Source organism: Cetorhinus maximus, chromosome 2, assembly GCF_964194155.1.
Source record: "Cetorhinus maximus chromosome 2, sCetMax3.hap1.1, whole genome shotgun sequence".
Taxonomy (NCBI): Eukaryota; Metazoa; Chordata; class Chondrichthyes; order Lamniformes; family Cetorhinidae; genus Cetorhinus; species Cetorhinus maximus.
This window is the reverse complement of record NC_135880.1, coordinates 41,840,654-41,861,519: the sequence shown is the minus strand read 5'-3', so window position 1 is coordinate 41,861,519 and position 20,866 is coordinate 41,840,654. Positions and strand designations below refer to the sequence as shown.

Genomic DNA, 20,866 nt, shown 5'->3' with positions numbered 1-20,866 from the left:
CAGCTTGGACCTTCTCCTCCTCCCAGACCTCTTGGTCATGTGATCTGTTGTCATTATTACATCAGCATCTTGAATGCTTCTGATGTTAACCCTTTACTCTACATTCACATTGTGTGATCTCTACTTGTGATAGTCTTTTGTATGCAACTTTGCACAGAACCATAGCTGGAAACTTTGGTGCCTCCCCATTGGTATCCAAACCTTTGCTGATTTAATCTGATAACTGGTGTCAACTGACATCAGTGGAAAAGCTCATTATAGCAAGGGAAACTGTGAAATGACAATCTCCATAGGTCTGTAAACAATTATGAAGGAAAATTTACAAGTTACTGTGTATAAGATGTTAACCTGGGCCAAATATATATAGGTTTGCCTGGAATTTCTATGAGGATTCTGATCTCACACTTCAAAAATCAATGGGAAACCCCAAAAAAATGCGTCAATGACTGCTTCTACTGTTTCTCCAGGCTCCCACCAAGGTTACAGCAGGAGATGGGGATCCCCTGTGGAAACTGCACCCTATTGTATTTAGCTTTCTCCCCCATTTCAATATTTCTACAGGAAAAACATTAACTCAGACTTCACTTTCCCTCCAAAACAGTTCATCACCCACTGACCAAACATGAGACAGAATTTAAGACACCTTCATGTCCGTGACTATTTATTCTTTTCTTGGGTGATATTCAGAGTGAGTAATACTGAGGAGTGAGCTAGGAACCAAAAACAAGAACAAGGTATAACAACTCATTGGGCAGAATTTTATATTCCACTTCTGGCGGGTTTGTAGGTGGGGGGTGGCTGTAAAATTTTTCGGATGGCCTTCCCACCAGGTTCCTGTCCACCCTGACCTTTCTGCAATTTTCCGCTGTGACAGGCAAGGTCTAAGCCAGCATGCCCACCCTTGCCCCAGTTGAGGACTGTAAGTGGCCAATTATTGACCATTTTAGGGCTGTTTCCCACCCAGTCCCAATTTTCAGGCTCTGACGGGAGGAGTTCAGGAGCAGGGGGAAGCCCAAAAAGGAACCCTGTTCAGGCCTCAGGCCGGGGGAGAGCAGCTCCACCAGCAGCCTCCTATTAACATCAGGTGCCCCCCCCCGTCCCCTGACACCAGTGCACCCTCCACCCAGTCTCTCCACCAACAACCCCGCCCTCCCCTCTGCCCGTCCCCCGGGCTTCCCCTCCCACCCCACCCTGAGACCCCCACGCTTAGCTGGTCTTGGACTCCTGAGATTTAGGCTCTGGAGGCTGCATGCAGTCCCAGTCCTGCTCACTGCAACTTCTGACACTGCAGGGCCTACGGAGCTGCCAGCCAATCAGATTGGCCAACAGCTCTCTGAGGCGGGACTTCTTCCTAAGTGAGGGGCGGAAGTCTCGCCTCCAGAAATGCTAGGGAATCGAGGGTCTAGTGAGAAGGAGGAATTAAAGGAAATTAGTATCACTTAAAAAACAGAGCTGGAAAAATTAATGGGACCGAAAGCCAATAAATCCCCAGGGCCTGATAATCTACATCCGGAGGTGGCCATGGAAATAGTGGATGCGTTGGTTGCCATCTTCCAAAATTCTGTAGATTCTGGAACAGTCCCGGCAGATTGGAGGGTGCCCCACTATTTAAAGAAGGAGGGAGGGAGAAAGCAGGGAATTACAGGCCAGTTGGCCTAACATCAGTAGTAAGGAAAATGCTAGAGTCTATTATAAAGGATGTGATAACAGAACACTTAGAAAATATCAATGGGATTAGACAAAGTCAACATGGATTTATGAAAGGGAAATCATGTTTGACAAACCTATGGAGCTTTTTGAGGACATAACTTGTAGAATAGATAAGGGAGAACCAGTGGATGTGGTTTTTGGATTTTTAGAAAGCTTTTGATAAAGTCCCACATAAAAGGTTAGTGCGCCAAATTAAAGCACATGGGATTGGGGGTAATATATTGGCATAGATTGATAATTGATTAGCAGGCAGGAAACAAAGAGTAGGAATGAATGGGTCTTTCTCGAAATGGCAGGCGGTGACTAGTAGGATACCGCAGGGATCACTGCTTGGGCCCCAGCTATTCACAACATATATCAATAATTTGGATGAGAGAACCAAATGTAATATTTTCAAGTTTGCTGATGACACAAAACTAGGTGGGAATGTGAGTGGTGAGGAGGATGTTAAGAGGCTTCAAGACAATTTAGACAAGTTGAGCGAGTGGGCAAATACATGGCAGGTGCAGTACAGCGTGGAGAAGTGTGAAGTTATCCACTTTGGTAGGAAAAACAGAATGGCAGAGTATTATTTGAATGGTGATAGATTGTGAAATGTTGATGTACAAAGGGACCTGGATGTCCTTGTACACCAATCACTGAAAACAAGCATGCAGGTACAGCAAGCAGTTAAGAAGGCAAATGGTATGTTGGCCTTCATTGCAAGAGGACTTGAGTACAGGAGCAAGGATATCTTACCGCAGCTGTGCAGGGCCTTGGTGAGACCACATCTGGAGTACTGTGTGCACTTTTGATCCTCTTACCAAAGAAAGGATATACTTGCCATAGAGGGAGTGCAGTGAAGGTTCACCAGACGGATTCCCAGGATGGCAGGGTTGTCGTATGAGGAGAGATTGGGTTGACTAGGCCTGTATTCATTGGAGTTTAGAAGAATGAGAGGGGATCTCATTGAAACGTATAAAGTTCTGAGAGGGCTGGACAGACTGGATGTAGGGATGATGTTTCCTCTGGCTGGGGGATCTAGAACAATCTCAGGATATGGGGTAGACCATTTAGGACTGAGATGAGGAGAAACTTCTTCACTCAGAGGGTGGTGAACCTGTGGAATTCTCCACCACAGAAGGCTGTAGAGGCCAAGTCACTGAATAAGTTAAAGAAGGAAATAGGCAGATTTCTAGATTCATTGTTACAGCAAATGTAAGTGTACAGTACATTGCTCCCACCTTTTTAAGTCCCACAGTGAGTGCAATATTTCCAGCCTGTAGTGCAGGGATCTCGATTTGCTGGTCAGCAAATGGCAATAAAAGGCGACTCATTCGTTCCCTGCATAGGCCAAACAAGCAATAATAATCTTGGTTAAAAAAAATGCTAGTTTTTCACAAAGCACCTTTGTGATTTAAAAGCTCACGTGCAGTTAATGGACCCAAAGTGCTCGCTATTTACAGATAAATATTACAAACAATGAAATATGATTGATGTATAACATAATTGGGGGGGGAGATGGAGGCATAATGGTAATGCCACTGGACTAATAATCCAGAAGCCCAGGCTAATTGTCTGGGGACATGGGCTCGAATCCCACCACAGCAGCTGGTGGAATTTAAGTTCAATTGATAGAAGCTGGAATTGAAAGTGAGCCTCTGTAATGGTGACCATTAAATTAGCATCAATTGTCGTAAAAACTCATTTGGTTCAATAATGCCCTTTGGGAAATGAAATCTGCCATCCTTACCTGGTCTGGCTTACATGTGACTCCAGACCCACAACAATGTGGTTGATTGTTAACTACCCTCCGAAATGGCCTAGCAGGCCACTTAGTTCAGGGGTAATTAGGGATGGGCAACAAATGGTGGCCTTGCCAGCGCCACCCACATCTATGAAAGAATAAATTAGAAAAATACCGGATACAATTTAATATACAGAACTTCTTCATGTTTGTCTTGCTCATCTATCTGATATTGAATGAACATAATGCCCCGATTTCCTGAGTTGATGTCCTGAATTTTGGCCCAGGCCAGGACAGGCCGGAGTTAAATTCTGAAAAATCACCCCAACCTGTTGCGAACGTGACTACTTCCTGTTTAATAAAGGAGGGTTGGGGGCGGACAACGAACTTGGTCCTGAGTCAGTAATTTAAATATGCTAACAAGGCCACGTGCCTTAGATTTTTAACCGACCTTTAAATTTAGCAGGTGTGGGCCGCGTTTCCTAGGGTCCAGGAAGCCTGGCAGCGGAAACAGTCCGATCCAGCTGATAAGTGTTTTTCCAGCAGTGACTGTGGGTCAAGAGGAATGACAGTGCTTCCCTTCCCTCTGTGGCCACAAGCTAATCTGCATGATCAGATGACCATCCCTTTCCTCCCCACCCCTGAAATCTGAAGCCCCCACCCCCGCCATCCCCTCCACCAATCTCAAAGCCAACCTGTAATATGAAGACTGCTCTTAAATAGGGGCCTTAGTCTTTCCTCGGTTTAAAGTGCTGTATTTCTGCAGATAACATTGCTCAAGCTTCATTCTGGGTAACAGGGTGCTTATAAAAGACAAATGATTGATATAGATTCTGAAATAGGCCCAGCCAAGGTCTCAGTTTGTATGTACTTATAGCTTTGGCGTCTGGTGCTGGACTCAACTACAATCCTGTTTGTAACTGTAAGACTTAAACATATTAACAGTTCAATTACATTTTTATTTAGAACCATTAAAAAAGGACTGCATTTATATAGCACCTTTCACAAAATCAAATGGCAGTTTTACAAACTAACAAAGTCCTTTGGAAATGTAGTCACCATATTGTAGAGAAACAAAATAGTTAACTTGCCTGCTTTCTTATCTCAGTTGCATTACTTCTCAGTCACTGTCTATATTTTGTGGTCCAAGTTTGATACACAGAAGAAACACTGTCAGGCAGTACCACAGGTTTCCTGCAAGTCATGGCCTCAGTACTAGCTGCTGCCATTTTGTTTGGCTTAGTTGAATAGTCAAGGGGAGCAACAGGTTTGCACTGCCAGTCCAACTAGAATCTTGCATAAACTAAAACTTTGACCAGAGTAGCTACGCAAACCTATTTTCCTGTTAAGGTTTTGTTAACTTCAACTGAAATCCAATCTTGGAAGTGAACTTAGGCTAGGTCATTCAGCCCCACGACCCAGTTCTGCTATTTAATCAGTTCATGGTTGATCTGTATCTTAACTCAATTAACCTGTTTTGGCTTCATTTCCTGTACTTCCTAGATTGTAAATGTTCTTTTATATAATCTGTCAACTGGATCCAATGGCCTCTGACAGTGCCATCAATTTCCTATGTTTCTGTGTGTCTAACCTGTACTATAACTGAACTGGAAATGCTTGATGCTGCTACTGCATGTCAGAAAGTGAAAAATGTGTTCCCCAGCAGCAATCCCACTGAAGCACATCACAAAATATAAATTAAAATGATGCCAGAGCCATGTTTTCCAAGATGATTATTTTCTTTGCTCAGAATATTTATTTATCCATTGAGCTGTGTGGGAGTCCTTTACTTTCTAGCAGCAAAATAGATACTCACGTGCAGTTTTTATTGATGTTGTAAAGGGCTGACTGAGGTTTCATTGTGCCAGAGTAGATGCGGACAAACACCAAAGGTCCACGCTGTTTATCATGAATGACTTTAAAGGCGAGGGCACACAGGTCATCCCCATAACAATGTCTGAAAACACAATGGCAAGCACGTTAATGTGAGAGAATTTTAAAAAAAAACTTTCAGTTTTTATTATATAAAAATATACTTCGCAGACATTAATTTATGAAACAAACCAATATGACCCAGGGAACTCATCATTGAATTATGCAGAAGATTGGCTCAACCAATCATTATTCACAAACTAAGCAAGAGAACATTCTATTGCAACATGAAGAACTCAACATTGAGAACTGATAATCCACAGCACGTGGATAATCTTGTCCACGTCGTATTCAACTGTCAGGCCGTTTATGGGTTATGAGTTTATGGGAGGAATTTACAACTGCGGCAAGGATATAAAACAGGTGCTATCAACAACAACTTGCATTTATATAGCTCCTTTAACGTAATAACACATCCCATGGTGCTTCACAGTAGCACTGTCACAGGAACATAATTTGACACTGAGCCGCATTTGGAGATATTGGGCCAGATGGTCAAAAACTTGGTCAAAGAGGTAGGTTTGATGGAATGCCTTAAACTTGAAGAGAAAGGTAAAGAGGTGGTGGGGTTCAGGGAGGAAATTCCAGAGCTTGGAGCCTCAGCAGCTGAAGACACAGCCACCAATGGTGAAGTAACTAAAATCAGGGATGTTCAGGAGGCCAGAAATGGAGCAGCACGGAGATCCAGAAGAGTTGTGGGCCTGGAGAAAGTACCAAGATAGGGAGGGCGAGGCTATGAAGTGACATGAAAACGAGGATGAGAATTTTAAAATTGAGGTGTTGCTTAACTGGGAGCCAATGTAGCTCAATGAGCTGGGTGAAGGTACCCTCAACCTTATCCCCAATAAAGCCCTCACCATCCAAATTCCCTTTCTGACCTGCAAGCTAACTGACATTGTAAATGGTTCCTTCTGTGCAGGCACTGTCCCTCTCCAAGTGCCATCATCGTCATCATCTTACCCTCAAAAAGCACACCCTCGAACTCTCTGTCCTTGCAAACTACTGTGTCATCTCCAACCTCCCTTTCTTCTCTAAATTCCTCAAACAGATTGTTGCATTTCAAATCATTGCCCACCTTTCCAGCGAAAACAGTGTTTGAACCTCTTCAACTCTCAATCAGGTTCCCCCCACTGCTCCAGCTACAGAACTGAAACAGCCCTAATCAAAGTTGCAATGACATCCTCAATGTAAATCTCTCTCTGCACCGTTCTCAATCTTTCTGAAGCATTTGACATGTTCAACCACACAATTTCTTCTCCAATGCCTTTTCTCCATTGCTTTGCTGAGTGGGATTGTCCCCTTGTTTGGTTACACTCTTACCTATTCAATCATAGCCAGTAAATCTCCAACAATGGCTTCTCTTCAACCCCTTTATCTCTGGAATCTTCCAAGGATCGCTGCTTGGTTTCCCCTTCTCTTTCTCAACTACAGGCTGCGCCTTGGCAACAGCATCCACAGATATGAGGTCAGCATCTATTGGTATGCTGGTGACATCCAGCTCTACCTCTTCATTATTTTTCTTGACATTTTCACTGTCTCTGTGTTGAGCTGGCTTGTCCAACATCCAATTCTGAATAAGGTGCAACTTCATGATAAACATTTGGAAGGACAAAGCCATTCTCTCTGCTGCCTTTTCCTCTCACAACAGCCTCCCAACATAAACTCGTTTCCCTCATCCCCTTTCTGTTTTTTCTTTCAGAAAGAAATCAACTTTATTTACAGCCAATATGTGGATACAGCTTAATCCTGACCATTCAGGTCTCAGTGAGAACCAGACTATTCTCAACCTTGCCATTCCATGTGACGAATAACTGTGCCTCGAACCCCTATCCTCTCAATCACAAAGATTGCCTACTCTCACCTCCCTATCATTGCCTGCCTTAGTCCATCCTGCTCCTGCCTTAGCCCATCTGCTGCTGAAACCCTCATCCATGCTTTTGTCACCTCCATACTCCACTATTCCAGTGCTCTTCTGGCTGGCCTCTAATCTTCCGCCCTCTATAAACTTCAACTCATTCAGAAGTCTGTCTATATATTATCCTGCACCTGCTCACCCATCACCCCTGACCTATATTGGGTCCTGATCCAATGACAGGAATTGAAAATTTTCATTCACGTGTTCGACATTCTTGATGGCCTCACATCTCTGTAACCTCCACCAGCCCTACAACCCTCCGAAATCTCTGCATTCCTCCAATGATCTTCTTACACATTCTACAACTGCCCCTTCCCACCATTGGTGGCCATACTTCCAGCTGTCCAAGTCCAATGGTTTGCAATTCCCTCCTTTCTGTACTGTATCTCTCTCTCTCTCCTCCTTTAAGGCTCCTTAAAACCTACCTCTTTCACCAAGCTTTTAGTCACCCTAATATAGTAATATCTATTTCTATAACTTAGCATCAAGTTTTGTTTGATTATGTTCTAGTGAAGTTGTAATAGCATCATTCCTGAAACCCAAATACTCACATAAAGTCATGCTGGCATTCATTAGGGGCTGGTAGATACTTTGTGATGGCATCCATTAACAGCTGCACACCCTTATTCTTCAAAGCACTTCCACACAAAACTGGCACTGCTGTTTGTGATAATGTGACTCGGCGGATTGCTGCATTTAACTGCGATTAAAAAATCCAGGGTCAGTTTTTTTTTAAAAAGTTACGTTATTTTTACTTTCAGTTTTTAGGTTTACTAAATTGATGGTGTCAAATACTAGCGAATACTAGCGTTTCTAGATAACAGCACAGCATATTGTAACTAAGCAGCTGAAAAATTATAACATGAGAGAGTTCTTCATTTACAAATTATCCACACATTCTTTCTCTAGATCTCTAAAGACAGCTTGCCAATGCTCAGAAAAAAACCCTTCTTCCCAGATGAATTCTTTCAGCACAATGACTTTTATTAATTTGAATTTATTTGCTCTTGTCATACTGGTCTGCCAATATTAGAGGGAAGATGGTGGCACAGTGGTAATATCACCGGACTAGCAATCCAGAGGTCATGCTAATCCTCCAGGGGCACAGGTTCAAATCCTACTACAGCAACGGGTGAAACTTAAATTCAGTTAATAAAATGTGGAAACTAAAGGCTAGTCTCGGGAATGGTGACCATGAAGCTATCATCGATTGTTGTAAAAACTTTAGGGAAGGAAATCTGCCATCCTTACCTGGTCTGGCCTACATGTGACTCCAGGTTGACTTTTAACTGCTTTCTGAAATGGCCTCGCAAGTCACTCAGTTCAAAGCAATTAGAGATGGGCAACAAATACTGGTCTTGCCAGTGACACTCACATCCCATTAAAAAAGATTATTTGTCATGCTAATGTTATCAATAACCAGAACACTGTGGGTTCAAGCCCTGCTACAGGCTTGATGTACTTCTGTGCAGTACGGAGGGAGTGCTGCATTGTTGGGAGTGCCAGCTTTCGCATGTGATGTTATACCAAGCTCCTGTTTGTTTGTTCAGGGAGACACAAATGATCCCATGAAACTAGCTGCAGAGCATCAATGAGCTCCCCTAGCTTTTGGCAAGTATTTAACCCTTGACTGATACCAAACAAATTAACAGATCATTCATCTCATTACTCACGTTCCCACCTAGTGAGGCTCACACAGGATGCACAGCCTCACAAGATGTCCATGATGTCCATCCTTGAAATTCTTTCTGGAATGTAGAGCAATGTGAGGGGGATTGGACCAGGATCGGAGGCGAATGGGAGCTAAGAATTTCCCTGCGAGCTGGTGTGCCAATTCCCCTGTTCTGTCCCACCCTCAGGTCATTTTTGCGAGGGTAGGATGGGGAGGGAGTTGGCATGGTTACCCACTAGCATGTGGTGCATAACTGAAGCAGCTCATTAAGGGCCAATTAATGGAGGCCGACTGAGATTTCCTAGTCAGCCTCCATGTTTCTCAGGTGGCAGTACCTGTTTTCCTGGAGGCAGCCTCCCAGAGTTAGGGGGTGCTCCAGGCAGGCTTAGAAGCTCTCGTTCCCTTGGTGCAGGAGCAGCTGCAGGCTCTCCTTGGGCCCCCACAACAGTAGTGGCCTGGCTGCAAATTTTACTTTTTGAATTTTCAATTCTTAAACATTGGGAAGAACGCGTATCCACCTTGAACCATCCTCACCCTTACTTACCCGACATGGCAGCCTGCTGTCCTTTCAAGCTGGGAGGCCTCTGACTGGCCCTCCAGCTTCGCAAAACCACCCACCACTCCTAATTGGAGGGCAATCCCGCCCTCTGGCCACTAATTGGCTGCTCCGAATAAAATCACACTGAGTGACTGCTTTTAACATAGTGCGTGCTTCTGATTCATTTCAGCCTGACGGCACGATTTAGAAACCCACAGGGAAAATTCTATCCATCGATAGCGAAATCTGTCATAGTCTTCAGAAGATTTAGGAAACTCACTTTTTCAGCGGGAACTGCATCCAGATTCTCACTTAACACTTCCAGAACCAATTCAGCAAATTCATCATCCAAATCCGCTACCTGCATTGAAACAATCACTGAGAAATCAATGCCATATTAATGCCTAACATAATATTTAGAATATTTCCCACAAGAGTTTAATTTTGCCAAAACTTATTTTTGCAAAACAAGAACAATTCTACTGATAAATTTGCAATCTGGTTGTTCTAAAAGCAATGCAAGGTCTGTGATGGTTTGACCATCTGAATTGTTACTACAAAAGTTAGTGTTACTTTTTATTTTGTATGAAATGTCACAGATAAAGCAGAGAAAAAGTGCCAGAGCTATTGGCTGTTAAGTTCATCGTTCTGTCTGTGAGTGAACCAAGGGTGTCACCCCAACACACCAGTAATACATTTTTCATATTAAGGTCCAATATGGACCTTTCCAGACTCTAGGAAATATCCAAAATCTCACAGAGATGCAGGTCTAAAAGTGACTTCTGAATAAATGCAAATGTTATCTTGTTGAAACGTGTGGTCTTGAGTCCACTTTATGGTATAAATGAAGTGAACTGAGGAAACAGGGAAGTGATTCCTATTGTGGAACTATTGTAATTGGAACTAAGATATTATACATAAATGCAAATAACGGGGTACTAAATGTTCTGCCTTGTTTGGAGCTTAGTCAAGAGCCCCCTAGTGCCTATGACTATGAACTGGTCCAAAAGCTACGCAAAACCACATCTTAATTTCTGCAGCCTTTTGGGGAGGGGGCATGTCACAGACACTTGCTGCTCAAAAAGCTACTAGTTGTGGTTGCAAGACTACTTTCATTGCCCCATATCTCTGAAGTTTTATTAATTTTGTGCTTGCACCTTTTCACAGTTTAAGTTAAATTAGCCTGCTTACACCTTCAGTACCTCTGTTTTTCAGCATTTAAGCACCTTAATAATGTGCCCTTTGAATCTTGTCTAATAAAACAAACTCGATTCTGGGAGCCTCCCACTTCATAATTTTTGTTGCTCTCTGACCCCTCACTAATACATTGACGTCTTCTTGACCAAAACTGATTCTAAGCTTAAATGTCCTGCAAGACATGTATTTTTCAATAAGGTCAATTGTGTCCATTTTAATTTGGGAGTTGTTTTGGATAAAGTTTGTTACGTGTTAACTGTAGAATGCAAAACTGGCCAAACCTGTTAACATTCCTGGTTACAGAGATGCCTAATCATGTTCTTTAACATGATTGCAAGTTATCAGAAATAGGGCTGTGTATTCTTCAAAATGATTTTGTACTTTGTTGTATTCTCTTCCCTTAGTTCTAGTTCTTTGTGAATTTATTATTGGCATTAACAAAAGTGCACTTGAGAGTTTATGTTTGCTACAGTCAATAGGTTGCATAACCCTCTGATGGATATTGGTAACCTTTCTCCCCCAAGCAATTCCCAAGTCATAGGTTTTATGATAAACTCATCAGCATGTTCTAATGCTTCCATCAAAATAATCTTAAAGGCAGTCAAAATCAATGAAATATAAAAGGTATCAAATCAATATAGTAGAGGGAATATGGTTGAGGCCTTTAAAATAATAATCATGTCAATATATTATTTGAGATGGATAGGCATGAGAAGGTTAGGTGAATTCAGTACAAGTTATGAAAGCACAGATTTAGGTTGGGTACCAAGAATTACCTGTATTCGCAGAGGGTTGTCAACCGCTGAAATGTGCAGTGAGTATGGGCTCACTACAGGCTACCAAATGGAGCGTGACTAGTTCCTATGCGTGGAACTATAGACCGAGACTAGTAACATCACTATGGAGCTTATTTGATTGCCTCTGGGTGGGTGCATTCATAGAGGAAATTCACAGATTTTTTTTCCCCTAAATTGGTTGATTTTTTTCCTGTTCCAGAAAATTGCTTGACTGGAGAGATGTGTTGGAACGGGACAGGCTTCACTAGCCTGTCTATTTTAATTGTACGTCAATTGTGTTTAATTGTATGCAGGTAGTGAGCATTCACTGCATTAAGCGCTTATGAATAGACACAGACTAAAACTGTGGAAGTTGGGTTAGGAGGTGTACACTTGTAATGTATAACTCCGTAAAATAAATATAAAAGTGTTTAAAGATTGGCTCCTGTTCTTTCCTTCACCAACTGGCTTTCTGGAATAAAAGAGGGTAGCAGAGAATGGTTACCTAAAGGTGAAGTTTGGAAACAAAGAAAAAAATCAGATAGAAAACTACCATCTTAGTAGCCAGTGAAAAATAGCAGAAAAGAAGTGTAAATATTTGGGGTATGATTACCTTCTGATGTTCTCAGAGCCTGAGCCATATGACTAGTGTGAGCATGAAGTGGATATGTAGATATGAGTTACATCCTTATCAAAGAGAAAACAAGGTCTGGCCTTGGCACTCCCTATCAGAAGCAAAATCAGAAGTAAAATATTTTATGAGCTGGATGCCTATCAGTTGGATAGTGAAGAAGGTTTGGACCTTTTATTAGAGCTTTTGAAAGAAATTTACAAGAAAGATCATGCGTTAAAAGCACGAGGCACGGTCAGACTTTGATAGATTTCAGAAAACAGATTCCATTGAAGAATATATCACGGACTTTAGCAGATTGTATAAAAGATTGACAAAATCAGGTGATCCTGGATCAATACTCGCATTTAAATTGTTGGATTGTGCTCTGATATCTCATATGGACAAGCTCCTGGTTCTAACTGGTGTTTGGTTCTCAGAGAGGGAGAATTGGATCAGATGTCTTCTGCCTTGAAAAAAATCCTAAGGAAACAGTCATTTCCTTTAGCCTTCATGGAAAAACTGGGCATTCCGCAGTGACACAAAAAATCAAAATGTTCCAGGCACTGGACACAGCTGTTAAGACAGGCTTGTCCAACCTTTTCACATGGGGATGGGGCACATTTCAATTTTTTTCTCACTCAGGGGGCCGAAGTTCAGAAAGATAGGAAAACATGATTTCTTTTAAAAAGCTGACATGTGAAAAGAAACAACTTGCTGAGCAAAACAACAAAGTCAAAGCAATAAACTGATAAATTTAAAACACACACGCTCACACAAGCACGCGCACACACGGACCGCCCTCCCCCTCACTCCGAGGCCCACCCTCCCCCTTGCTCCGAGGCCTTCTCACCCCTTCGCTCTCGCTTTGGGCCCTGGGACTTAATTTGGAAACCTACTTTCCCACTGTTCTCTACTGAGCCAATCAGCTGCAGATGCAGGGAGAAACCAGCCTCTGTTTGGAGGAGCAGCTTTACAGCATTTTTCAAATCTAAGTCAGTTGAATGTACAAGTTTGCTGGGCCGAGTCCAGAGGCCTTGGGAGCCACAATGTGGCCCACAGGCCATAAGTTGGACAAACTTGTGTTAATACAATGGAAGGATTAAAGACAGGCAGAATGAGGATGAAAGCACCTTTACTTGATCTGGCTATTGCAGCAGAAGACGGAATTTGAACATTAAAAATAGGTGAATGAATCTCGGAATGCACAAGGAAAATTTAATAGCTGCTTCAGATGTGTCTAGAAGTTTCATTATGCAATAAACTACCCAAAGCAGAGAGGCAGAGTACTTGAAATGACACATAACAAAGAGAATTCTGAGGAAGACGATGAAAATAATGATAAATCCAAGCACATTCTACTGGTCGCAAGGAGGTTTATTCCTGTGATGAATGTGTTAGTCATGGACTCGTTTCACTGTGCAGTGCTAGATAGTGCTTGCACTTCAACAGTATATGGAACAGATTGGTTAAAATGTCACCTTGATTCACTAAATAGTAAGCAACTTTGCAAGGTTAAGGGTCATAAAATGTGCCACTTGCTTTAGGTTTGGTGATGATAGCAAGTTGAGGTCACCATGTAAAATAGCCAAAAAATGCTGAAATTTTGTTGAGTACTGAGGTAGTCTCTAGTGAGATGAACACTGTTGAATAAACCTTCTATGCAAAAAGGCACAAATAAACTTGACATGGTTATAGAGATGTTAGAGTGGATTCTGCCACAACTTGAAAAGTAATCATAACTATTTTTAAATAAAAATAGAAAATGCTGGAAATACTCAGGAGGTCTGGCAGCATCTATGGAGAGGGAAATAGAGTTAGCATTTCAGGTAAAGGACCTTTCTTCAAAACTGAAAGAAGATAGAAAGGTAATAGGTTTTGTGCAAGTGAAAGGGGGAGGGGTAGAAAAAACAAAAGGGTAGGGGACAGGAGAGATTAAATGATAAAAGGTACAAAGGCAAAGAGTGTGGTAATGGGTTACAGCAAGGGAGATGGTGGTGTAGTGATAATGTCACTGGACTATTAATCCAGAGGCCCAAGCTAATGGTCTGGGGACATGGGTTCAAGTCTCACCATGGCAGCTGGTGGAATTTGAATTCAACTAATAAATCTGGAGTATAAAGCCAGTCTCAGTAATGGTGACCATGAATTACCAATCGTCATAAAAACCCATCTGGTTCACTAATGTCCTTCAGGGAAGGAAATTTGCCAACCTTACCCTATCCGGCCTACATGTGACTTCAGAGCCATTGTAATGTGGTAAATAACATAGCAAGTCATGCAATTCAATGCCAATTAGGGATGGGTAACAAACGTTGGCCCTGCCAGCGATGCCCACATTCCATGAAAGAGTAAAGAAAATAAGTAAAGAAACAAAAGATTTACCCAGAGGGGTGTGAATGACAAAAATAACGAATACCTGTGTCCAAAAGCAAAATCAGGAAAAACAAGACTAATACTGGGGGGAAAAAAACAGAAAAAATTGGGAGGCAGAATTTACGATCTGAAACTTGAATTCAACGTCAAGTCCAGAAGGCTGTAAAGTGCCTAATCGAAAGATGAGGTTCTGTTCCTCGAGCTGGGAACACTGCAGCAGGCTGAGGACAGGGATATCAACTTGTGAGACAGAGAGGTGGTGTCATAGTGGTCATGTCACTGGACTAGTAATTCAACCGTGGTTGCCAGGGCCTTCAACTGGTTTTGAAGAAGAGCAATATTGGGCATGGCTGTTGGACTGTTTCTCCCTGCACAAATGCTGTCAGAGTTTTTACAGCACTTAGTTTTTATTTCAGATCTCCAGCATCTCCACCAGTATTTTGCTTTTATTTGAAAACTAAAATCTGGAGAAATGCATACTTAAGTTCCCACCCATAGGTAATTCAAAGAACATGAAACTAGTCATTTTTAGCGATGCTTCACATGTTAATTTTTCCAAGGGGAATTCTAATGCAGCTGGCCTCATGATATTTCTAATGGGTGAGAATGGGAAAAGTTGTCCTTTCACTTGGGAAGCTAGGGAAATAAAAAAGATTGTTAAAAGTACTTCAGCTGTTGAAACATTGGCTATCAATGTGGTTCTGTACAAAGGGCACAGTGAAGATAGTATACCCATTGAACGTTATGTAGATAATCATTCATTGTGGGACAATGCACTCTCCACAAAAAGTGTGAGTAAGAAAAGGTTACAGATTAACCTTGCTGGCTTGAAAAACATGCTGGGTAAATTAAATGAGTCATCAAAGTCTGATTGTTATACAAAAAGAAATGAGGAGCATCTTGCAATTTAAAACTTTGGGAGTTATTAAATAATTTGTTTTGAAATGTTGGTTGTGTATATTAACTCTAAATTTTATTTAAAGAGAGAGAAAGGAATCTGTTAATTGCCCACCACCTGCACACAAGTAATATAAAATCATTTCAGCCCATGTAAATAGATGAAACTTAAACTGTGGTTGCTGGGTTAGGAGGTGTATGCTTGTAATATATAATTCTATAAATGTAGAAGTGTGTAAAGATTGGCTTCAGCTCTATCCTTCACCAACTGACTTTCTAGAGTAGATCAATCTTTTTCTGTCCTACATTCCTATATATCTTTTAACAGCTGGATTCCTGCAAGTACGTTATAGAATGTCGCATTACCTCAGTAAAATCAAATTTCTTCCCTTGTTTGAAAATAGTGCTGAAATTTGTTGTGAGCATCGCTGAAACTATCTGCTAATGCCTTAGCATAACCTCATAAAATCTTAGAGTGAATTAAGCATCCAGAGTACACATTCATCAGTTATTCTTACATATAGGTACGGGGCTGTATTTTATGCTCCCCCTGCCGGGTGTGTTTTTGGTGGAGGGGGTGTTGGCATGGAAAATATGACAGGTGGGTAGCCCACCGCCTTCCCGCCAAACCTTGACCTGGTCCCCATAATACGGAGTTATGGGGGTTGAGTATGGCACACACTAGCCCTTGGGCCTATGGAGGCTGTTAAGTAGCCAATTAAGGGCCACTTAATGACCTCAATCCACCTCCGCTGCCATTATATCCCGGGCAGTGGAAGGCATGCAAGAATGGGAAGGCGGTTTTGTGACCAAAGTTGGTGGAAATGTGAGATGGGGGGGGTACATCATTTAAGTGTGCCCTGTGCCCATCAGGGGCATACCTCCAAGATCATTCCCACCCATTGTGCCTCCCTGCCTGGTCTCAAAATCCCCTCCCCATCCGCCTTGAATCTCTCCCTAGGGTGCCTGATTGCTCCCCGCTCAAAAAGCCCTGGACTTAGCTGGGTCCGGGCGCCATTAATCTTCCTCATGAGCCTGCTTGCAGAACCAGCAGCACCCACTGCTGAGTTCTGGCACTGCTCGGACTGCAAAAGCTGCCGGCCAGTCAGATTGACTGGCAGCTCAAGGGCAGGACTTCCTTCCACTAAGGTGCAGAAGTACCAGTCTCTGCCTGTTAAGGCCACCTGCAATGTAATAATGATGAGGGCAGCCTTTTCTAATAGTGAGGGAGGGAGGGTGCGGGGGCAAGTAATACGTGCTCTCCTGCAAAATTCAGCCCATGGTATAGATTATTAAATGCCTTAAGCATTTACTTTGGAAACTTTACTTGTTCTATGAGGGCATATCTCGCATCTCTGGCTTCTTTTAAAAGTTCATGCCCGTCAGCTGGTATTAAAGGATCTCGGCTGAAGACTGTGCCATCATCATCATCAATGGGCTTTGGGCACCAAAGAACTTTTTCATTTGTGACAAGGTCAACTACGCCATTAAAGGTCTTCCCAGTTCCAATTGGCAGCTGGAATTAATGAAATAAATACTGTAAGGAAACAATACAAAATATATCACAATAATCAGTCATAAATCAGATCCGACACAATGATTTGCGACCAGGTAGTTTTAAATCAATGTTAAACTACATTTTGATCAAAGGGTAAATGGGAAGCATTCCAATGAAGATGGATTTTCCTGGCTTTGCAGTCAATGTATTGGATTCACTGTGCACAGCATGTATCAGATAATCAGGTAGTTTGGAGTATAAACCTGTCAAAGAACTTGCTTGATTTTGCTTCATTTAGTTAATGGATGAAGGAACAAAAAACAACAAGGCTCCAGGTTGGTGTACTCCAAGTAGACTGATTTACTGCTATTTAAAAATCTACCCTATTCATCTAATGATGCTGATGAATTTAAGCAGCATTATAATTTCTATTTATTCTGTCCAAAATCCTAATGATACAATCTAGATATTGCACAGTATATGAAAATAAATTAATTCAGGGTTTATCACATTAGACGTTATTTAGACATGACCTGAAGAGAAGACCTAAATATTAGTGTAATAAACCTTCAGTATGCTGAAAGTCAAATGGGGACAAACAGCTGGAACAAAACAATCATAAATGGAATAGTTGGAAGTTAAGCTCTAAAAGTACGCATCTTGCATCTTGTGGTTTATAATGCTGTACCAATCAATTGCTTCGATACCAATTAATTATCACAATGTTAAAAAAATGGAAATTTCTGTTAAAGTGAAGATTATATTTTTCCTCAAATAAGCTAATTAACTATAAAAATCAAAAATATTGTGGAACATTTTAGAAAATACAATGCAAATAATGACCTAAATTTTGCTGTCAATGGTGAAGCAAGGTTGCTTGCTGCTGAGCAAAGTCTCACTGAGAGAGATTCTGGCGAGAGCTTTGTTCTATCACCATGCAGTGGGACTGCAATTGCAGCAATCTTTACTGGGCATTCACAGCAGAGAGCAGCAGTGATGCCTTCCAAGCAGCCAGTCACATTAAAGGATTTTCACAAACCACACAAACAGGAAACATAATAAAATCCTTTTTTTTAACACATAGAATGAATTAAAATTTGGGACATAAGACATGGGGTGAAGATAGAAGCTAAAATATTCTGAATCTTCTTCTAATTATTTAAAAAGCTTACTTTAAAAAATCTACTAATTAATCATTCAACAGTCCCCCATGAATCTAAGTTACTTTTTCAGGGCCGGTTCTGTTCTTCATCAAATATTATTAATCTTAATCACATCACCATTAAAAACTCAGTTACACCTGATTGAACAAGGTGTCATTTTTTAAGGGATAATGGCAATGTAGGTGCAAAAACGTTGAAATTCTCATTGAGTTTAATGATTGCCAGCACATGGTGGGGTGGCACCAGCAACAATGCAGCCTAAGTCACAACTCTGAGTAACAGACCGCAAATTCAACATCCAGAAGTTGCAGTCATTTTCAGAGGGCAAGTGACAGCGACAGTTCAAAGTCAATCTCCCCCTACAACCACCCCCCTCCCCCCACCCCACAACCCTGCAAAACGTGGGACCTCAGCATAAAGGTTTAGAGCTGAAACTACAAGACCTTAGCCATAGGGCAGTTCAGAACACAATGGGCAGAATTTTGCTGTCGGCAAGCAGGGGCCAGGCCCGCTCGCCGACATGTAAAATGACGACGGGCGGAACCCCCGACGTCACCCCGCCCCATTTAAATTTTCAGGAAGGCGGGGGCGCAGCAAATTTAGCTGTGGGCCCACCGACCTGTTGACACTTGAGGCCATTGACAGGATCAATTAATCAATTAAAGGACCTGCCCGTCCAACCCTTAAGGTTAGCGGGTCGGCCAGGAGCCCCGACGGCATTTCAGGTAGCGTTTTAAAAATTGTAATAAAGTTGTTCTGTAAATTATGAACATGTCCCACTTCATGTGACATTGTCTTTTCTCTTCTCTATTTCTTTTCTCTATTTTTAATAGTTTTAAAAGTCGCGGCAATCTCCCTGAGTCTGCACTTAGCCTCAGGGAGATGTGTGCTCCTTCGTGCGCATGCGCAAAAGAGCGCAATCTCGATTTCGGGGATTCTCCCCGCCCGCACAGTGAGCGCATTGCACTTCCCAGTGGACGTCACGCTGGGCGGGCCTTAATTGGCCCACCCACGTAAAATGGCGGTGCGGCCCCGCTCGCTGGCGGCGATCGGATCCGCGCCCGCCTGCGATTGGGTCAGGCCCGCCCGCCCGACAGGGAGCAAATTCTGCCCAGTATTTATTGGTTTTCACTGTCATGCCTGTGTTTCGGTCCATCTTATAGACAAGCTGTTTTACAAGATTTACAAGACATTTAACTTGAGGTGTGCGGAAACTCAGAAAAACAGTGGAATTCCACAGCTTCCCGAGTGATCCCTGTAGTAATTAGAGAGCCAGCTGCATTTGTATCACTGGTTTACAGCATGGTTTACATCCATCCTCGGACACAAAAGCAGATGGACACGTGGAATCGAGAAGTCGAAACTTAAGAAATAAAAGCAAGGAATTAGGAAAAAAGCTGAAAATAATACTACTCTAAAAGCCCTGGAATAAGCAAGGCATTCTTCATTACTTATGAAAATATTACAAATATGATATTCTTTTCATAGACATGTTCAAAAAGTACATTTCATTTTACATTTTGAAGGTAAAACATACCTGTAGCAGAAGTGGCTTCACTTTCAGCTTCTGTTTAATGCTTTCAATGGAGTAAGAAAAACTGCAGATCAAAAAGATAATAACATTTACCTCTTCTAACAAAACTCCAAATCCAACCAATCAACCACAAGCAAAAATATGTTTAGTTAGGACTGCCCAAATACATGTTGGAAAATCATCCAGAACAAAGGCATTCTTCAAGAATTAAAATGAAATGAAAGTTCTCATCAAGCAAAATACACTGGAAACTGAAACAAAAGCAGAAGATGCCAGAAACAATGGGCAGAATTTTACAGCCCTGTTTCAGCGGGGACGGGGCTGTAAAATGCGGCGAGTCATTATAAATCCCATTGACTTCAGCGGGAACGTAAAATCCCGCTGCCGTAAAATTCTGCCCAATCAGTTCGGTTAGAACCTCAATGTGGAGAGAGCGGACAAGTTGATGTTTCCAGTATGGACCTTTCATCAGAACTAATGAATTCTGAAAATTAAAATTAAATAGTGTTCACTCAACAGCCATTACTCTCGGATTTAGTGATCCACTTCAAAAGAATTCTGTTATATGTACCACGGATGAGGAAGTTTAATTATGTGGAGAAACAAGAGAAGCTGGGGCTGCTCTCTTTAGAGCGGAGACGGTTAAGGGAAGATTTAATAGAGGGTGCTCCAAATTATGAAGGGATTTGATAAAGCAGATAGAGAGAAACCATTTTCACTGGCAAGAGGATCGGTGACCAGAAACACAGGTTTAAGATAACAGCCAAAAAAAAGCCAGCTGGGAGAGAAGGAGAAGCATTTTTACTCAGCGTGTTGTTATGGTCTGGAATGCTTTGTCTGAAAAGGCTGTTGAAGCAGATTCAGTAATAACTCTCAAATGAGAAGTGGAACTTGAAAGGAAAACATTGTACAGGGTTCATTTTACAGGGTGCTTCACTGTCACTGGGCCAAAGTCCTGGAACTCCCTCCCTAACAGCACTGTGGGTGTATATACACCACATAGACTGCAGCAATTGAAGAAGGCAGCTCACCACCACCTTCTCAAGGGCAATTAGGGATGTGCAATAAATGCAGGTCCAGCCAGCAACGCCCACATCACGTGAAAGAATTTTTAAAAACGGGTTATGGGGAAAGGGCAGGGGAGAGGAACTAATAGGATAACTCTTTCAAAGAACTGGTACAGGCACAATGAGTCAAATGGCTACCTCTTTGCTACGTGATTCTATCCTATGTTCAAGACGGTACACATTAGGGCGACTTCCTAAGGCCCCCTCTCCCAGATCATTGATCAGGATCAGCACACTTGGGCATAATAAAAGGGG

The 20,866-nt window shown here is 42.1% G+C and overlaps 1 protein-coding gene across 3 annotated transcripts in view; it reads right to left on the bottom strand.

The window, feature by feature from the left end:
- The window catches only part of gfm2 (GTP dependent ribosome recycling factor mitochondrial 2), a 60,398-nt gene that overhangs the window by 10,154 nt on the left and 29,378 nt on the right, over positions 1–20,866 (bottom strand). For 2 of the 3 annotated variants that reach the window (XM_078563845.1, XM_078563837.1), the window contains exons 10-16: positions 19,548–19,608; positions 16,677–16,865; positions 9,774–9,854; positions 8,535–8,579; positions 7,835–7,983; positions 5,253–5,393; positions 2,934–3,033 (exon numbers count right to left, since the gene is read on the bottom strand). In XM_078563845.1, the coding sequence (XP_078419971.1) occupies positions 2,934–3,033; positions 5,253–5,393; positions 7,835–7,983; positions 8,535–8,579; positions 9,774–9,854; positions 16,677–16,865; positions 19,548–19,608 (766 nt within the window). The remainder of the gene's footprint in view (positions 1–2,933; positions 3,034–5,252; positions 5,394–7,834; positions 7,984–8,534; positions 8,580–9,773; positions 9,855–16,676; positions 16,866–19,547; positions 19,609–20,866) is intronic. The other variant, XM_078563852.1, reaches the window with a different exon arrangement.